This window comes from Rhinopithecus bieti, unplaced genomic scaffold, assembly GCF_001698545.2.
Source record: "Rhinopithecus bieti isolate Rb0 unplaced genomic scaffold, ASM169854v2 scaffold_10015, whole genome shotgun sequence".
NCBI lineage: Eukaryota > Metazoa > Chordata > Mammalia > Primates > Cercopithecidae > Rhinopithecus > Rhinopithecus bieti.
The window spans coordinates 1,821,448-1,835,366 of NW_016806417.1; the positions used below are offsets into that span (position 1 = coordinate 1,821,448).

The window sequence follows — 13,919 nt, forward strand, 5'->3', positions numbered from 1 at the left end:
GGTGCTGGCGGGGAGGGCCACATTTCCTACAGCACAGTCTGAGGCTTTGTCCTGGTGGGGAACATGTAGCACAATCAGGGATTACTTAATCTTCTAGGGCGGGGGTTGTGAATGGCCTAAAGCCATCCATGGACAGCCAGGTAAGAAGCACTCACTTAAAAGGATTAGCATTTACTTGCCTCGAGTTATGGTGTGGCATTTCTAAGGACAGAATTTATGGTGTGGCATTTCTAAGGACAGCAATGGGGACACAGTGCTAGAGACAATAAGAAGAGTGCTGTCCTTATGGAGCTTACCAGATTGATGGGGATGACACATTAACTAAATAATCAAACCCATACATTTCCACTGCACTTTATTGAATCCAGGATGCCCTCAGATTCGCTATTTATTTATTTTTTTATTTTTATTTATTTATTTTTTGAGACGGAGTCTCGCTGTGTTGCCCAGGCTGGAGTGCAGTGGCTGGATCTCAGGTCACTGCAAGCTCCGCCTCCCGGGTTTACACCATTCTCCTGCCTCAGCCTCCTGAGTAGCTGGGACTACAGGTGCCCGACACCTCGCCCGGCTAGTTTTTTGTATTTTTTAGTAGAGACGGGGTTTCACTATGTTAGCCAGGATGTTCTTGATCTCCTGACCTCGTGATCCGCCCGTCTCGGCCTCCCAAAGTGCTGGGATTACAGGCTTGAGCCACCGCGCCCGGCCTACCATTTATTTTTTGTATCACTAAGTAAGAAAGAAAAAGCAGGTGTGTCAAAGTCTCACACACCATCAACTGTAATAATGCATCAAAATTTCAGAAGTGCTCAAATGTGGTCAAGTTTGCATCTTAAAGGCGATGAAATGTGATGCTTAAAATCCAGAAGAGGCCCTATGAAGGAAAGAATAAAGATACCCTGATGGTGACTGACAAGGTATGGAGGGGACAATGAGAAGCACCCCCTACTTAGATGGGGTTATGAGGGCAGGAAAGGCTGCCATTTAGTAAGTAACATTTAAGTCAAAACGATGAGAGGGAAAAGCTGGGCAGGTGGAGGGTGCAGCGTGCACAAAGGCCGGGAGGTGGGAGAGAGCCCGAGAGAAGCCCCAGCCTGCAGGAGAGAGTAGCGCAGGCTGAGGTGGGAGAGGAAGGCAGGTGCAGGTCTGGCAGGGCGTTGGGGGTGGTGGGAAGTTTTGGATTTTAGTTTCTGCATTAGTCTGCTTGGGCTGCCATAACAAATACCACGGACTGGGCAGCTCAGACAGCAGACATTTATTATCTCACAGTTCTGGAGGCTGGAGGTCCGAGTTGTCACCAGGGTTGTTTCTGAAGGCCTTGCCCCCGAGCTTGTAGGTGGTTGCCTTCTCCGTGCCTTCAGAAGGCCTTCCTGCTGTGTGACCTGTGTCCTAATCTCCTCTGCTTAGGAGGATACCAGCCACACTGGATTGGGACCCACCCTACTGGCCTCATTTTACCTTAATCATTTCCTTAAAAGCCAAATACAGTTATTAATACATTCTGAGGTACTGGGGGTCAGGGTTTCAACACAGGAATTTCGGGGAGACATAGTTCAGCTCACAACAGTCTCAGAGGACTGGAAAACCACTGAGGGTCCAGAGAAAAGGAATGATATGATCGTGCGTGTATTTTTAAAGATCACACTGGCTTCAGTGAAGGGACAGGATTGGATAGGGGGAAAGCAATGGGGACAGGAGCTGAATTTGGCTGGGCTGTCACAGGTGTCAAAATCAGTGATGCCGGTGGCTCTGACCCATGAAAGTGGATGGGCTTGAGAAACAACTTCAGGGGGAGGCACATGTCCTCCTGATGGAGAGGACATGCTCCTGGTTGAGTAAATGGGTGGATGGTGGCCACCTCTGAGCTGGGGAGGATAGGAGGAGGAGGGAGCTTTCACAACTCTGCCTGTCAGGCTGTTTTCCTTTGTGGGCCCCTTCATGAAGACGGCAGTGAACATGCCTTACAGGTCTTGAAAGAAGTGCTGAGGCTAAACTCCCTGTCCCACCCCATCCCTCCTGGACTGTCAGTCCCCCATCACCACCATGACCACGAGCCTGAAGGGACTTGACCTCCAAATGCAGCCTAGAATGCAGTCCACCCCTCGCCGGTGAGCCTTGTCCTGGGCCAGCTGTGGGACTGAGGGAGCGAGCTGGAAGTCAGATGGGCAAGACCAGCCTGGTGGGGTCACAGATAGCCCATGGAGGTCCCATAGGACACAACCAAGCCGGGCCAGTTACTTATGGCAGGGGGTGAGTTTCTCTGGCACAGAGTTTCATCTGTTTCCCCAGGCACAACCTGAGTAGGGGTCATCTGGGCAGCTCACTTTTAGGTAGGACCTCTTCCTCCCACATACTCAGTGAGGGCCCCAGAACCCCAGGCTGCAGTGAGAAGCCTGGAGACAGGCTGCCAGCGAGGGGCTTCACCTGCTAGTGAGTGAACGCTGTGGACGTCATGGCCCAGGCTGTTCCAAATGCCAGTCTTCCCCGTGGCTGTATCTGTGCTGCCTGAGGAGAGTGCCAGGCTAGGCCAGAGCAGGGACCCTGGCTCTGAGTCCAGGTCTGGGCTTGGGTGCTGGACTACCTTGGACTCCTTCTATGTCCAATGTGGCTAATTGTGTAGGGCCCAAGGGACTTGGGGACAGAAGGGATGGAAGGTGGTGTTAAAGAAGAGGGAAGGGGCTGGGCGCAGTGGCTCACGCCTGTAATCCTAGCACTTTGTAAGGCTGAGGTGGGTGGATCCCTTGAGGTCAAGAGTTCAAGACCAGCCTTGCCAATATGGTGAAACGCCACCTCTACTTTAAAAAAAAAATTAGCATGCCCCCGTAATCCCAGCTACTCAGGAGGCTGAGGCAGAAGAATTGCTTGAACCCAGGAGGCAGAGGTTGCAATGAGCCGAGATCACTCCAGCATGGGTGACAGAGTGAGACCTTGTCTTAAAAAAAAAAGAAAGAAGAAGAAGAAGAGGGAAGGGCTTTGTCTGAGCTGCCGGGCCCTGAGCCTTCAGTGGAAGGCAGGGTTGAGGCCCAGCCCTCAGTGAGCTCATGGAGGAGAAGAGGAGGCCAGGGCTTCTTCCTTAGTGAGCTTGCAGTTGCAAAGCAGAGGAAGGAAGCATCCACCTACTGCAGGGAAACAAAACTCCCAGTCCTCAACTGAGCACAGAACAGCCGAGGGTCTATGTGGATCCAAGAAGCCCACGAGGAGGGGAGATGGCTGTAGGGCCTGAATTTCTTCAACAATCATTTTATTCCAAGGGAAGGATAACCCCAACTGGTTTTCCCATCAAGTACCCTGCACAGACCACAGGAAAATAGTTTACTCTCTGACCAACGCCCTCGACCCAAGAATGAAACCAGAGCTCTTGGTGAGCCTGGGAATTCCATGAACCTGGCCAAGGTTACCTCTCTTGGCCCGTGGAATTTTGAGCTGAATACTTTCAGAGCACACCCAGGGTCTGGTGCTCGAGAGCCCTGTTTGCTTCTCACCAGCCACATTCCTGGGCTCCCTCCTGACACCAGCACAGCCAGGAAGTACACACTCTCATTCTTTCTTACCCCAAGTCTTTGGGACCCAGAAGTCTGCTTTTGGCGTGGTGGGGGTATCACCCAGAGAGGGGATCTGGGGAGGGGGCTGCACCACATGGTTCATTAGCAAGACATAGCACACCTCAACATATGGGAAGGGTGGGCAAAACTGAGTCCTGGCTTAAAACCCTAGTCTTTTTCCACCCTGAAAATCCAGAGTAGAATCGCCTGGCACCATCTGCATGGCCCCACTGAGTCAATCTCTGGTTCTGAGGATATGTGGTGAATGAGGCCTCATCCAGACCCTCCAAGAATCTTTGCAGGGCGTGGTCACTGTGAAAAGCACTCCTGCTGCCCCTCAGGACAACCCTTCCCATTTAATCAACCACAGAACAATGGACTCTCTGAAGCCATGGAAAGCAACGCTCAGAAAGTTTCCATGGCAGCTAGAACAAGAAGGCAGGGTCCAGTGCTCCTCTGCCCAGCTCCCTCAGTCCCTGGCCACATTCCTCAGAGGTACAGTCACCCATGCCCTGTCCAGTTTTACCTGGTGGCCCAGCCCTTTCTGAGCCCCTGGCTGCAGTGACACAGGATGCAGAGGGACCACACGACAGCAAACAGGATGTGTGAGGCCTACTATGGGTTGAACTGTGCGTCCAAAAAGATATGTTGAATCCTAGCCCCCCAGTACCTCAGAATGTTACTGTATTTGGACACAGGGTTGTTGCAGGCATAATTAGTTAAGACGAGGTCATATGGGAGTAGGGTGGGCCTTTAATCCAGTTAATCCAATATGACTGAGGTCTGTATAAGAAAAGACACACAGGGAGAAGGTGGGCCTATGATGATGGATGGAGGCAGAGACTGGAGTGATACATCTACAGAAGCATCACCATACGGTCAAGGAATGCCAAGGATTGCCGGAAAACACCAAGAGCTAGAAGAGACAAGGAAGGATTCTCCTTATGGGTTTTGGAGGGACCATGGCCTTTCTGACACCTTGATCTTAGACTTCCAGCCTCCAGAACTGTGAGACAGTAAGTTTCTGTTGTTTCAAGCCACCCAGTCTGTGGTACTTTGTTAGGCAGCCCTAGAAAACTAACACAAGGCCTAAGACCTCAAGTTCCTGTCCCTTGGGAAGGCTCCCCCACCACACAGACACCAGCTGCAGCCACTGTGACCCACAATCACAGTGGAAATCCCTCAAAGTCCTTTTCAAACAATCTTCCCCAGAACACGGTATCAGCTGGCTTTGGGTCTGAATTACAGGCCTGTAGCCACAGCAGAGAAGCTGTACTTCTTCCCAAGCCCTCTGTGATTCCAACTGGACCCGAATTTCAGCCAGCTCTGAGAAGTGGAGTCCAGCTTTCCTTCCCCTCTTCCCTCCTTCCCATTGCTCCAGGGAGCCAGGCTCCCCTACTTGTGGTGAACGTGAGCATCTGGGTACCTGGCACACGTTGTAATGCTCAAAGAGAGATAAGAAGCCAATATCACTGCGTGCAGCAATGCCTTTGAGAAGTGTGATGTTACCGTCCCCAGAATCCAGCTCAACCACGTCGTTGAAAACGTTGGACACAGCTTTCCCAGTCAGGAGCAGATTGACAAGTTCCTGCAGATGAGAGAAAGGGAATAGGCTCATCAAGTCTGAATCAGTTACTGAAAGGGTGGAGAGGAGATGGGGGAAAGAGAAAAAGGTTGGAAAAGGAAGGAAAGCAAGGAGGAAGACAGCCTGAGAGCAGAGGAGGCTGTGACTTCAATTTTCCCACAAGCCCTGTGGGAAAGGCACCAACTTTTCTCATCAAGGTAACTCCAGGCACCCATCCACCTTTATTCCACAAGCACTCATTGAGTACCAACCATTCACAGGACCCTGTCCTATGCTGTAGGCTACTGGGGGCACTGGTGAGAGGGTGAGATATGGCTCTTGACATGTGCTTTGCGTCTAGACTGGGGAGTCAGGTGCATGCCTGCAAGCTGACTCACAATGCAGGATGTGGCTGGGGCTGTAAAAATGTGTGCACGGAGTACTCTGGAGCCAGATGAACTCAAGGCCACATGACCGAGTCAGGGCAGCTTTAAGGAGAAGTAACATTTGGGTGAGTCTTAAATGATGTTATTTTTTAAAGAAACCTTTTTATTTTGAAATAATTTTAGATTCAAAAGAAGTTGTAAAAATAGTACAGAGAGTTCCTGTGTACCCTTCACCCAGCTTCCCCCAATGATAACATCTTACATAACCAGAGCACATTATCTCAACCAGGAAACTGACCACGGTGCAGTACCAATAACTAAACCCCAGGCCTTGTTTGAACTTCATCAGTGACGGTGGGGTTTTAATAGGGCAGGGAAAGCCGAGGAAGGTACTTCAGTAGGCAGCAGAACAGAAGCACAGAGGTGGGAGTAGGAAGCCCAAGTCTGAGTTCTAGCTCTGCCTCTGCCGTCATCTTACTGCGTGGCATGAGGCATTTGGTGGCCCTGTGACTCAGGCCACACACCTGGCAAACCAACAAGCATGCCAACCCTGGAACTTGGAGACAGTGACATGTGGAGCAACATTCCTCCAGCAGTCATCTGCAACCCATGCCTCCCACATTTTGGTGTACCAACACGGCTGGAAGGTCCCTTCCTTACACAGGGTAACCAGGGGTCCAACCTCCTGTTAGGAGTGGAGAAAATGGGGCTCACAGGCAGGTTACCCAAGCCACATAGCCCATTAGTGCCAGAGCTGAGCTTCCACCTACATCTGGCTCTCTCTGTCCCATGTGACTTCCCTCTTCCCTCAACCCTGTTACCCTCACGGTACTATCTGCCTGGGCACAGATTCAAGATGAAGGGTGGCCTCTAAGGGCCTGCTGAGGAGGAATTTGAGCGAGCCCAGCCCCAGCACTAGGGCAGGCAGGTCTCTCTGTCTCATCCACCTTCTGCCACAGCTGGCGCTGTCTGTGAGGCAAGAAGGAGGCATCACTCCCATGGTGGAGCACGTAGGAATGGCCAGAACGGCCCTTGACCAGTGTAAACTCTGGAGGGCAGAGGTTATAGAGGCGTTTTCCCCTGAATTGTGAAAATGACATCGGGGGTTAATAAATCCCTCAGTTAACACCAACACCCCTGCCCCAGTGATAGTAAAAGAGGCCTCCTCTGATGGCCGCAGAGGGACCTCCACTGGAGGGAGATACTAAAGGGGACTTATTGTGTCCTTGTAGAGGAAATGAGACACAAGAATTTGGAGGAAATATCAGCTGTAAAATACGGCACCTCAAGGGCAGCAGCTGCTGAGAAAGGCACAGCCTTTTTCAAGCAAGTTCAAGTTTTCCCATCTGGTTTTTCAGGAGGAATAAAACCCCTGCTCCCTGATCTGTGTCTAAAACCTTCCTCATAGCAAGAAGCCTTCTTGAGATGGTGGAGAAGGGGCATCGGGCCTCTCCCTGCTCCTAGACTCAAAAGTCACACAACGGCAAAGCTCAGCAGTCCCTTCCTACTCAGTGTGGTCTGTGAACCAGCAGAATCCCCCTCCCTGGGGAGCCTGATAGAAACTGAGAATCTCAGGCCTCAGCCCAGACCCACTGAATGTGAGCCTGCTCTTCAAGAAGAACCCTAGCGGATTCATTCAAAGTGTAAGAAACCCTGGTCTAGTCCAAATGCCTCTTGTACAAATGAGGAAGCTGACGCGCAGGAGGGGAAAAAGACTGCCCCAGCTCATATTGTGAGTGAAACAGAGAATAGGGTTTGGGACCCAGCCCCAGACTCTCATCTGGGCTCCTCTGCACCCTGCCTGACTGCTCACACCTGGGCAGCATCCTTCTCTGCCCCAGAAAAGGGGAAGCTCCCATGGGGCAGGCAGGTCCCTGGAGTGAGAGTGGGGCCACCCCAGGCAGCCAGAAGAGTAGCCACTCCCCATGAGGCCTTCCTCTACGGTGGTGGGCAGCAGCCAACCCCCCAATCCCTCTGTGGGTGCCCTGGACAAACCACAGGCCCCAAGCTTGCCTTGTATGGTGCCCAGGTAGGTTTCCAGACCTGGACGCAAGTGAGCCAGGACCCCCAGGACAACTGAGTCCTCAGTTGGACCCAGAAGATGTGCAGCTCTGTCCAGCCCATCCATGCTATGCATTGTAGCCCCCATGCGCTGAGAGCCAGATTTCACTGTGGCCTATGTGGCCACTCTGGGAGGCCTCATCATGGGGAGAAAGGCATGGATAGAAGCCAGGTGTAGAGCTGAGCTCCCAGTTTTGATGTTCACTAGGTAACATCTTGAAAAGGTCCCTTCCCTGGTGTCACCTGGGTGACTGAGAGGATCGATGATAAGCAACTGTTTTCAGGGTCTTCTCTGTCCCCGTGAGGTCCACTGAGGGCCCCTTTGTAATGATGCAGAGGGAAGGGTGGCTATAAAGACAACACCTTGTGCAAACATAGAAGGGGCCAGAGCCATCATCTCCCCAACTGGACCCAGGGTCCCCTGACCCATGCCTGAGACATTACTCCCTGCGTCCTGGGCTCTGGGCCGTGTAGCACTTTGGTCTGAGTTCAGCCTCTTTTGCATCCTCTGCAGCTCTGGGCACATAGATCAGTGCACAGAAAGGTGTCCAGAAACAGACACGAAACTGAACTCTCTTTCTAGGTCTCCGTGACATGACAGTGAAACCCAGCAGAGGTGGCATGTGAAAGCTGCTTGGAGAGTGTTGGCAGAGGCAAGAAAGACTTGCCTTTTTCTTGGGCAAGAGGAGGGAGAAGGACACCTCCCTCTCGGAGGGACAGAGGAGGGGGAAGGACCACCTGGGCCCCACAGCACCCCTGACCTGTGTACAGTAGCCATGTGCTCCAATCAGGTGGCTGGTGGGGACATCAAAGTCCTGGCGGATGCTGGAAAACACAAGAAGAAGCATTGTTAGCACAGCTCTGCCTGACCCAGGTTGCAAACCTCGCTAGGTGACCAGGCGCTCCCCTTGGGTTTCAGGCTAAGACCCAGAATTCCAGATTTGGTGGGAACCTGAGTGCTCTGTTCTATGCCCTCCATGGAGGAGGCTCCCACCCAGAAGGGATGGAGCTAGAGCCCAGGACTCCTAAAGTAGAGCTCACTGCGTTCTCTGGACAATGGCCTCCACTCCAGTCTCACCAGAGCTCTGCCTACACCAGAGAATAGCAACTGAAGCGTGACACAGAAGAGAGGACTCTGGGTTTGGAATCCAGTGTCCTGAATTCACATCCCAACTGTCACTACCAATGGTGAAGACTGAGGAACCCTCTTCCACCTCTGAGCCTCAGTCTGCCGCCTGTAAAATGGGAGGAATGCACTCTAATGTTTCCTTGAATTATACAGTAACAGTCACTACCATCTGCTCCTGCACCAGGCACTGTACACACGTTATTCCCTAAAACCCTTCGAGAAAACCAAGCCTCACAGAAGGGATGTCGTGCTCAAGGGTGCCTGGCTCTGAGGCCTGTGCCTCCAACCCATGGTACCACTATGGTTCCACCCTCAGAATGGGGTCCTTCAAAAGGTGCAAGGTGAACACCTCCTTTGCTGAAGACATTCCCCAAATTGAAAGAAATGGATTGAGCACCACTAGGCACCAGAACAATTTAGTATCCCTGTAAGCAGAGGTCTGCCACAGGTGAGGCAGAAAACCCTCCCAAGTCTCCATCCTCCTTCCCGGCTTGCTGTCATGCTAGGAAGCCTGCCATTAGGACATGGTTCCTTTTAGCTACCCCAAGGTGAATCCCTCTGGGAGATGAAAATCTGTTGAACGGAGCCCTGTAAGGAGCACACAGGGAAAGAGCTGCTATCTACTCACTGTGCTCAGCAGGTGGCAACTGCAACCCCCAGCCCCAAGTGAAGAGGGAATTCCTGGCTCTATTTTATAGATGTGGGAAGAAGTGCAGAGAAGCTGGCTCTGGGGGGCAAGGTGAGGCCAGGGAGCCTGGGTCTCAGGTCTGTCCCCCTCACCTCTGCACATGACCCTGGGGGGCACACACAGCTCTGGGAGTCACACTTGAACCTGGGGGTCACACGCAGCCCTTGGGGGTACACATGACCCAGGGGGGTACACACAACCCTGGGGGGCACACATGGCCCTGGGGGGTACACACGACCCTGGTGGGCACACACGACCCTGAGAGGTACCCTTGACTCTGGGAGGCACAGACGACCCTGGGGGGCACACACAGCCACCCAGCACTGTGTCCAGGGCCTGGTCCCCTTCCTTCAAACACACCCAAAGAGAGAGCCTAGATACAGGATTTAGAGAGGCGACCCAGGGGTAGGAAGGGCTTAGCAATCAGAACATTTATTTTTCCTTTCAGTGGAAGAGAAGAGAAACTTGGTCTCAATTTATGCTTTAAATCTAAGATCTGCCATAAGCCTACAAGCCTAAAATACACGCCTGGGTCTCCGTCTGCTTCCAAAACAAGTTTAGAAACTCAAGCTCCACAATACTTGGGGAAAACGCTTGCTTGTGGTTTTTAATAACCATGGCCAAACACGGAAGGTTTATGATCCACGAGAAGATGAGCTGGGGTTACCCTTGCAGGAGCTTGCAGAGAACCACTAAGGCTTGGGGGTCTTCAGGGAAGGGTGGTTGAGGCTCACCCACCACAGATAGCCCAGCAAGCCTGGGAAGGAGCCAGCTGGGAGTGACTCACAGCAGAGCATAGCACTCAGCTGGCACTAGCTCAGGCAGAAGAATTGATGGAAATGCTCTCCGCAGCATATACAAGCATCTTCTGAAGAGAAGAAAATAACCTCAAAAGGGTCCTGAGGGGGGTGCCGATAAGCATCACTGGCCCCATGCCACCCGGAGCTTTCAAAAGCAGTCCTGTCTTCATAAGCTCATAGCCTCGTGTTCACCCAGTGGGCTCGAGAGCCTGCGTCAGCTGGGAGCAGGGGGACAGGCAGAAAGGACAATGGGAGGAAATGGTAATTGCATCCTTAGGTGCAAACACGATGGGAAATTCAGCAGTGCACTGGAATCTTAAAAGGGAGGAACATCTGCATTTCACATCAGGGCATTCGAGAGAGAGAGACGCCAAGGAGTAGCTTATGGTTTAAGAGATTTACAACTTTGGCAAATCTAGATGCCCAGACCTCCCTCTAGGGGAATTCTCTGGAGAGCTGAGTGTGAGGAGTCCTTGAGCAGAGGAACAACAGCCTCAGCACTGGCCAGAGAGAAGGTAATCCACATGGCTAGTCCCAGCCTGCTGTGTGGCCTTGGTCTCCCCTCCTGCAGCATGAGGGGCCTGGAGAAGATGAGAGGTGTAATGGGATGAACTGTGTCCCCTTACAATTTATATGTTGACGTCCTAACCTCCAGCACCTCAGAATGTGTGTTTGGAAACACAGCCTTTTAAGGGGTGACTAAGTTAAAATGAGGCCATTAGGGTGGGCCCTAATCCAATCTGACTTGGAAGAAGAGGAAATCTGGACACACAGGGACACCAAAGATGCACACTCACAAGCGAAAGATGAAGGTACCATGGTACCATTGTGGTTCCACCCTCAGAATGGGGTCCTTCCAAAGGTGCAAGGTGAACACCTCCTTTGCTGAAGACATTCCCCAAATTGAAAGAAATGGGCTGAGCACTGCTAGGCACCAGAACAATTCCGTATCCCCTAAGCAGAGGTCTGCCACACGTGAGGCAGAAAACCCTCCCAAGTCTCCATCCTCCTTCCCAGCTTGCTGTCATGCTAGGAAGCCTGCCATTAGGACATGGTTCCTTTTAGCCACCCCAAGGTAAATCCCTCTGGGAGATGAAAACTCTGTTGAACAGAGCCCTGTAAGAAGCACACGGGGAAGGAGCTGTGTGGACCCAGTGAGAAAGTGGCCACCTGCAAGCCCGGGAGAGAGGTCTGACAAGGTACCAACCCTCTGGCACCTTGATCTTGGACTTCTTGCCTCCAGAGCTGTGACACACGAATGTCTGTCATTATGGCAGCCCTAGAAACCAACACAAGTGGCCTCCAACATCTTTTTAGATTCAGAGCCCTTTCTTCAAATGAAATATTACAGGCAGAAGCCCACTACATGAATCATATGGGCTGAAGGCAGTGTGGAGGCTTGTCCCATCCTTCTCCTCTGTCAGCCCCTGGATCTCCAAGGACATGCAGCATCCTAGGAGCAGGGGCCACCTGAGCCACAGCTGTGACTGTCTCTTACCCAGGACTGACTTAACCATCCAGTCTAATGGGTAGCTGTCTCCTTCATGTACTCGTGAGGGCTGGATAGCCCTGGGCCCTCAGAGTATTCTGCACAGCCTGAGGAACCAGGCACCAAGCCGGATGACAGGAGCCAGGAGGGCCCAGGACCAGACAAAATGGAAGCTGTCTTACACCGGGGGCCCCTCCAGGGAGCAGAGCTTGCTGGGATTTCAGTCCAACAAGTACAAAGGAGGAGTGGGCTGGACCAGGGGGTGGAAACTCACAGAATAGGCTTGGCTCTGGCTGCCCTAACACCAACCTCCGCAGCATTCTGGGAGCGAAGGGTCAGAACCCTGAACCAAGGGTCTGGGGTGATGATCCAGCCTCCGGGGATGCCTGTGTCACCCAAAGATAGAGGAGGAGGAACAGAGAACTTTGCCCAGGATGCCAGCAAGGACCAAACCTCCCAACTCTGTCCACCATCTGAAGGTTCCTGAGATCCTACGTTGTATTAAGAAACAGAACAAAGGGGATATCAGGGCTGCAAGAGTTTGCAAGGCTTGGAATTTTGCAGAAGGTAAGATGAATGCCCAGAAAGAGTAGAGAACTGGCCCTGAGTTAGTGACAGACGTCAGCCCAGACTCAGGGCCCTCTGCTTCCCTTCTCCACTTGCCCTCTGTCCATACATCCCAGAAGGCGAAGAGGCTCTGCCACTGAGCAGGCTGCACAGTGCATGGGCCTTGAATCTGCACAGTCTCAGGCACCTTCAAATGCATCTTTCTCTCAAAAGCCTTGTAAAGCCAGGAGAATAAGACCACCATCTTTGTTTTACTGATGGGGAAACTGAGGTCCAGTCAGTAAAAAGGACTTGCAGTTTTGTGGTCACACAGAGTAGGCAGGACTAGGACTCTGTCCCTAGTACCAACATCACAGTGTCTGCTGTGGCTGGAAATATGGGATGATCAGTCAGGCCAGCCAGCTCGAAGCAAGCCCTGGAGTCCCAAAGCCCTGCCCCTAGCCCCCACCATTGCTGGCTCAGGCACAGCTCGCCCCTTCATCTAAAAGCCTCGCTGTGTGAATCTGGGCATGTGGTATAAAAGTTTCTGAATAAGAAGGAAAATAAGTCCAAGTGGCCTAGAGACCAGGTCCCAGCCTACAGGCACAGCCATTCACCTAACACCAGTGTCCACTTGGCCCCTGACTGGTGAGTGACCTCAGGCATGTCCTGACCTCTCTCTCAGTTTGTGTCTTCACTTAGAAAACCAGAGAACTGGAGCAAGAAATCTCTAGGCGCCTCCTAGGATGTGCACAACTGTGCCTGGTCCATGACTCTATTGAAAACATCAAGCCTGAAGTAAGCAGTACTTACCCTGGGGAGACCCAACCAGCCATCCCCGCTCCACCTGACCACTAGGGCACCAGGCCCTGGAGGAACCCTGTCCCACCCCACCAGGCCAGGTCCTGCTTGCTCTTCCCAGAAACTGACCCTTGACCACACTTTCCCCACCCACCAGCAGTGACCTCCAGAGATAACAGCCCTTTCGTGGGGTTTATGTTGACTTTTAAGGACACCACCAATAGTGTAAGGGCAGCCGTGGTACAACCAAGAGAACTTGGGCTCTAAAGTCAGAGGGCCCTGGTCAAATCCAATTACTGACACTTACCAGTTATTTCCCTCTCTGAGCCTCAGTCTCCCCATTTGCAGTACAGGTACGACGACCCCTCCTTCTATTAAAGACTACTGTGAGAACTGAATGAGATGAACTATATAAGGCAATTGGCATTCAGTAAATGTCACTTCCCTTTTCCTACTATAACAACCATAATAACAAAAAACAAAACAAAACAAAAACAATGACCAAGAGGTCACGATTCCTGCCATCTCAACCACTCATATCACAGCCAAGAACCCAGAATAAACCGAGACTTTCAAGCAGTTGAAATGGAGCTGTGAATATCTGAAGAGGATTTGAATAGAGCGGATATCAACTGTTTTCCCAGGACGGCCAAGAGGGAGTAGGTGATGAGTCAGAGCAAATGGGTGTCAGGCCCCATTTGCGTGACCTTTGGTAAATCACTTTCCATTTCTGAGTCTCCGGTGTGTCATCCCCTGACAGGGATAACAATAATTACCTCAAAGGGCTGTTGCAATAAGGGACTAGACCATACCAGGTCTTGCAAACTGCAGAGCATCCCACAGGCTAGAGGGTGAAAGTTGTTTCCATTCTCGAAGCAGTAAGAGGAGAGGGCTAGGATGGGAGCCCAGGAGGCAG

General features: G+C 51.9%; 1 protein-coding gene across 2 annotated transcripts in view; it reads right to left on the reverse strand.

Annotated features, from left to right (window-relative positions):
* Positions 1-13,919, reverse strand: part of MINDY4 (MINDY lysine 48 deubiquitinase 4) — a 141,089-nt gene that overhangs the window by 15,136 nt on the left and 112,034 nt on the right. For both annotated transcript variants that reach the window (XM_017876438.1, XM_017876437.1), the window contains exons 14-15: positions 8,312-8,375; positions 4,966-5,127 (exon numbers count right to left, since the gene is read on the reverse strand). In XM_017876438.1, coding sequence (XP_017731927.1) covers positions 4,966-5,127; positions 8,312-8,375 — 226 coding nt within the window. The remainder of the gene's footprint in view (positions 1-4,965; positions 5,128-8,311; positions 8,376-13,919) is intronic.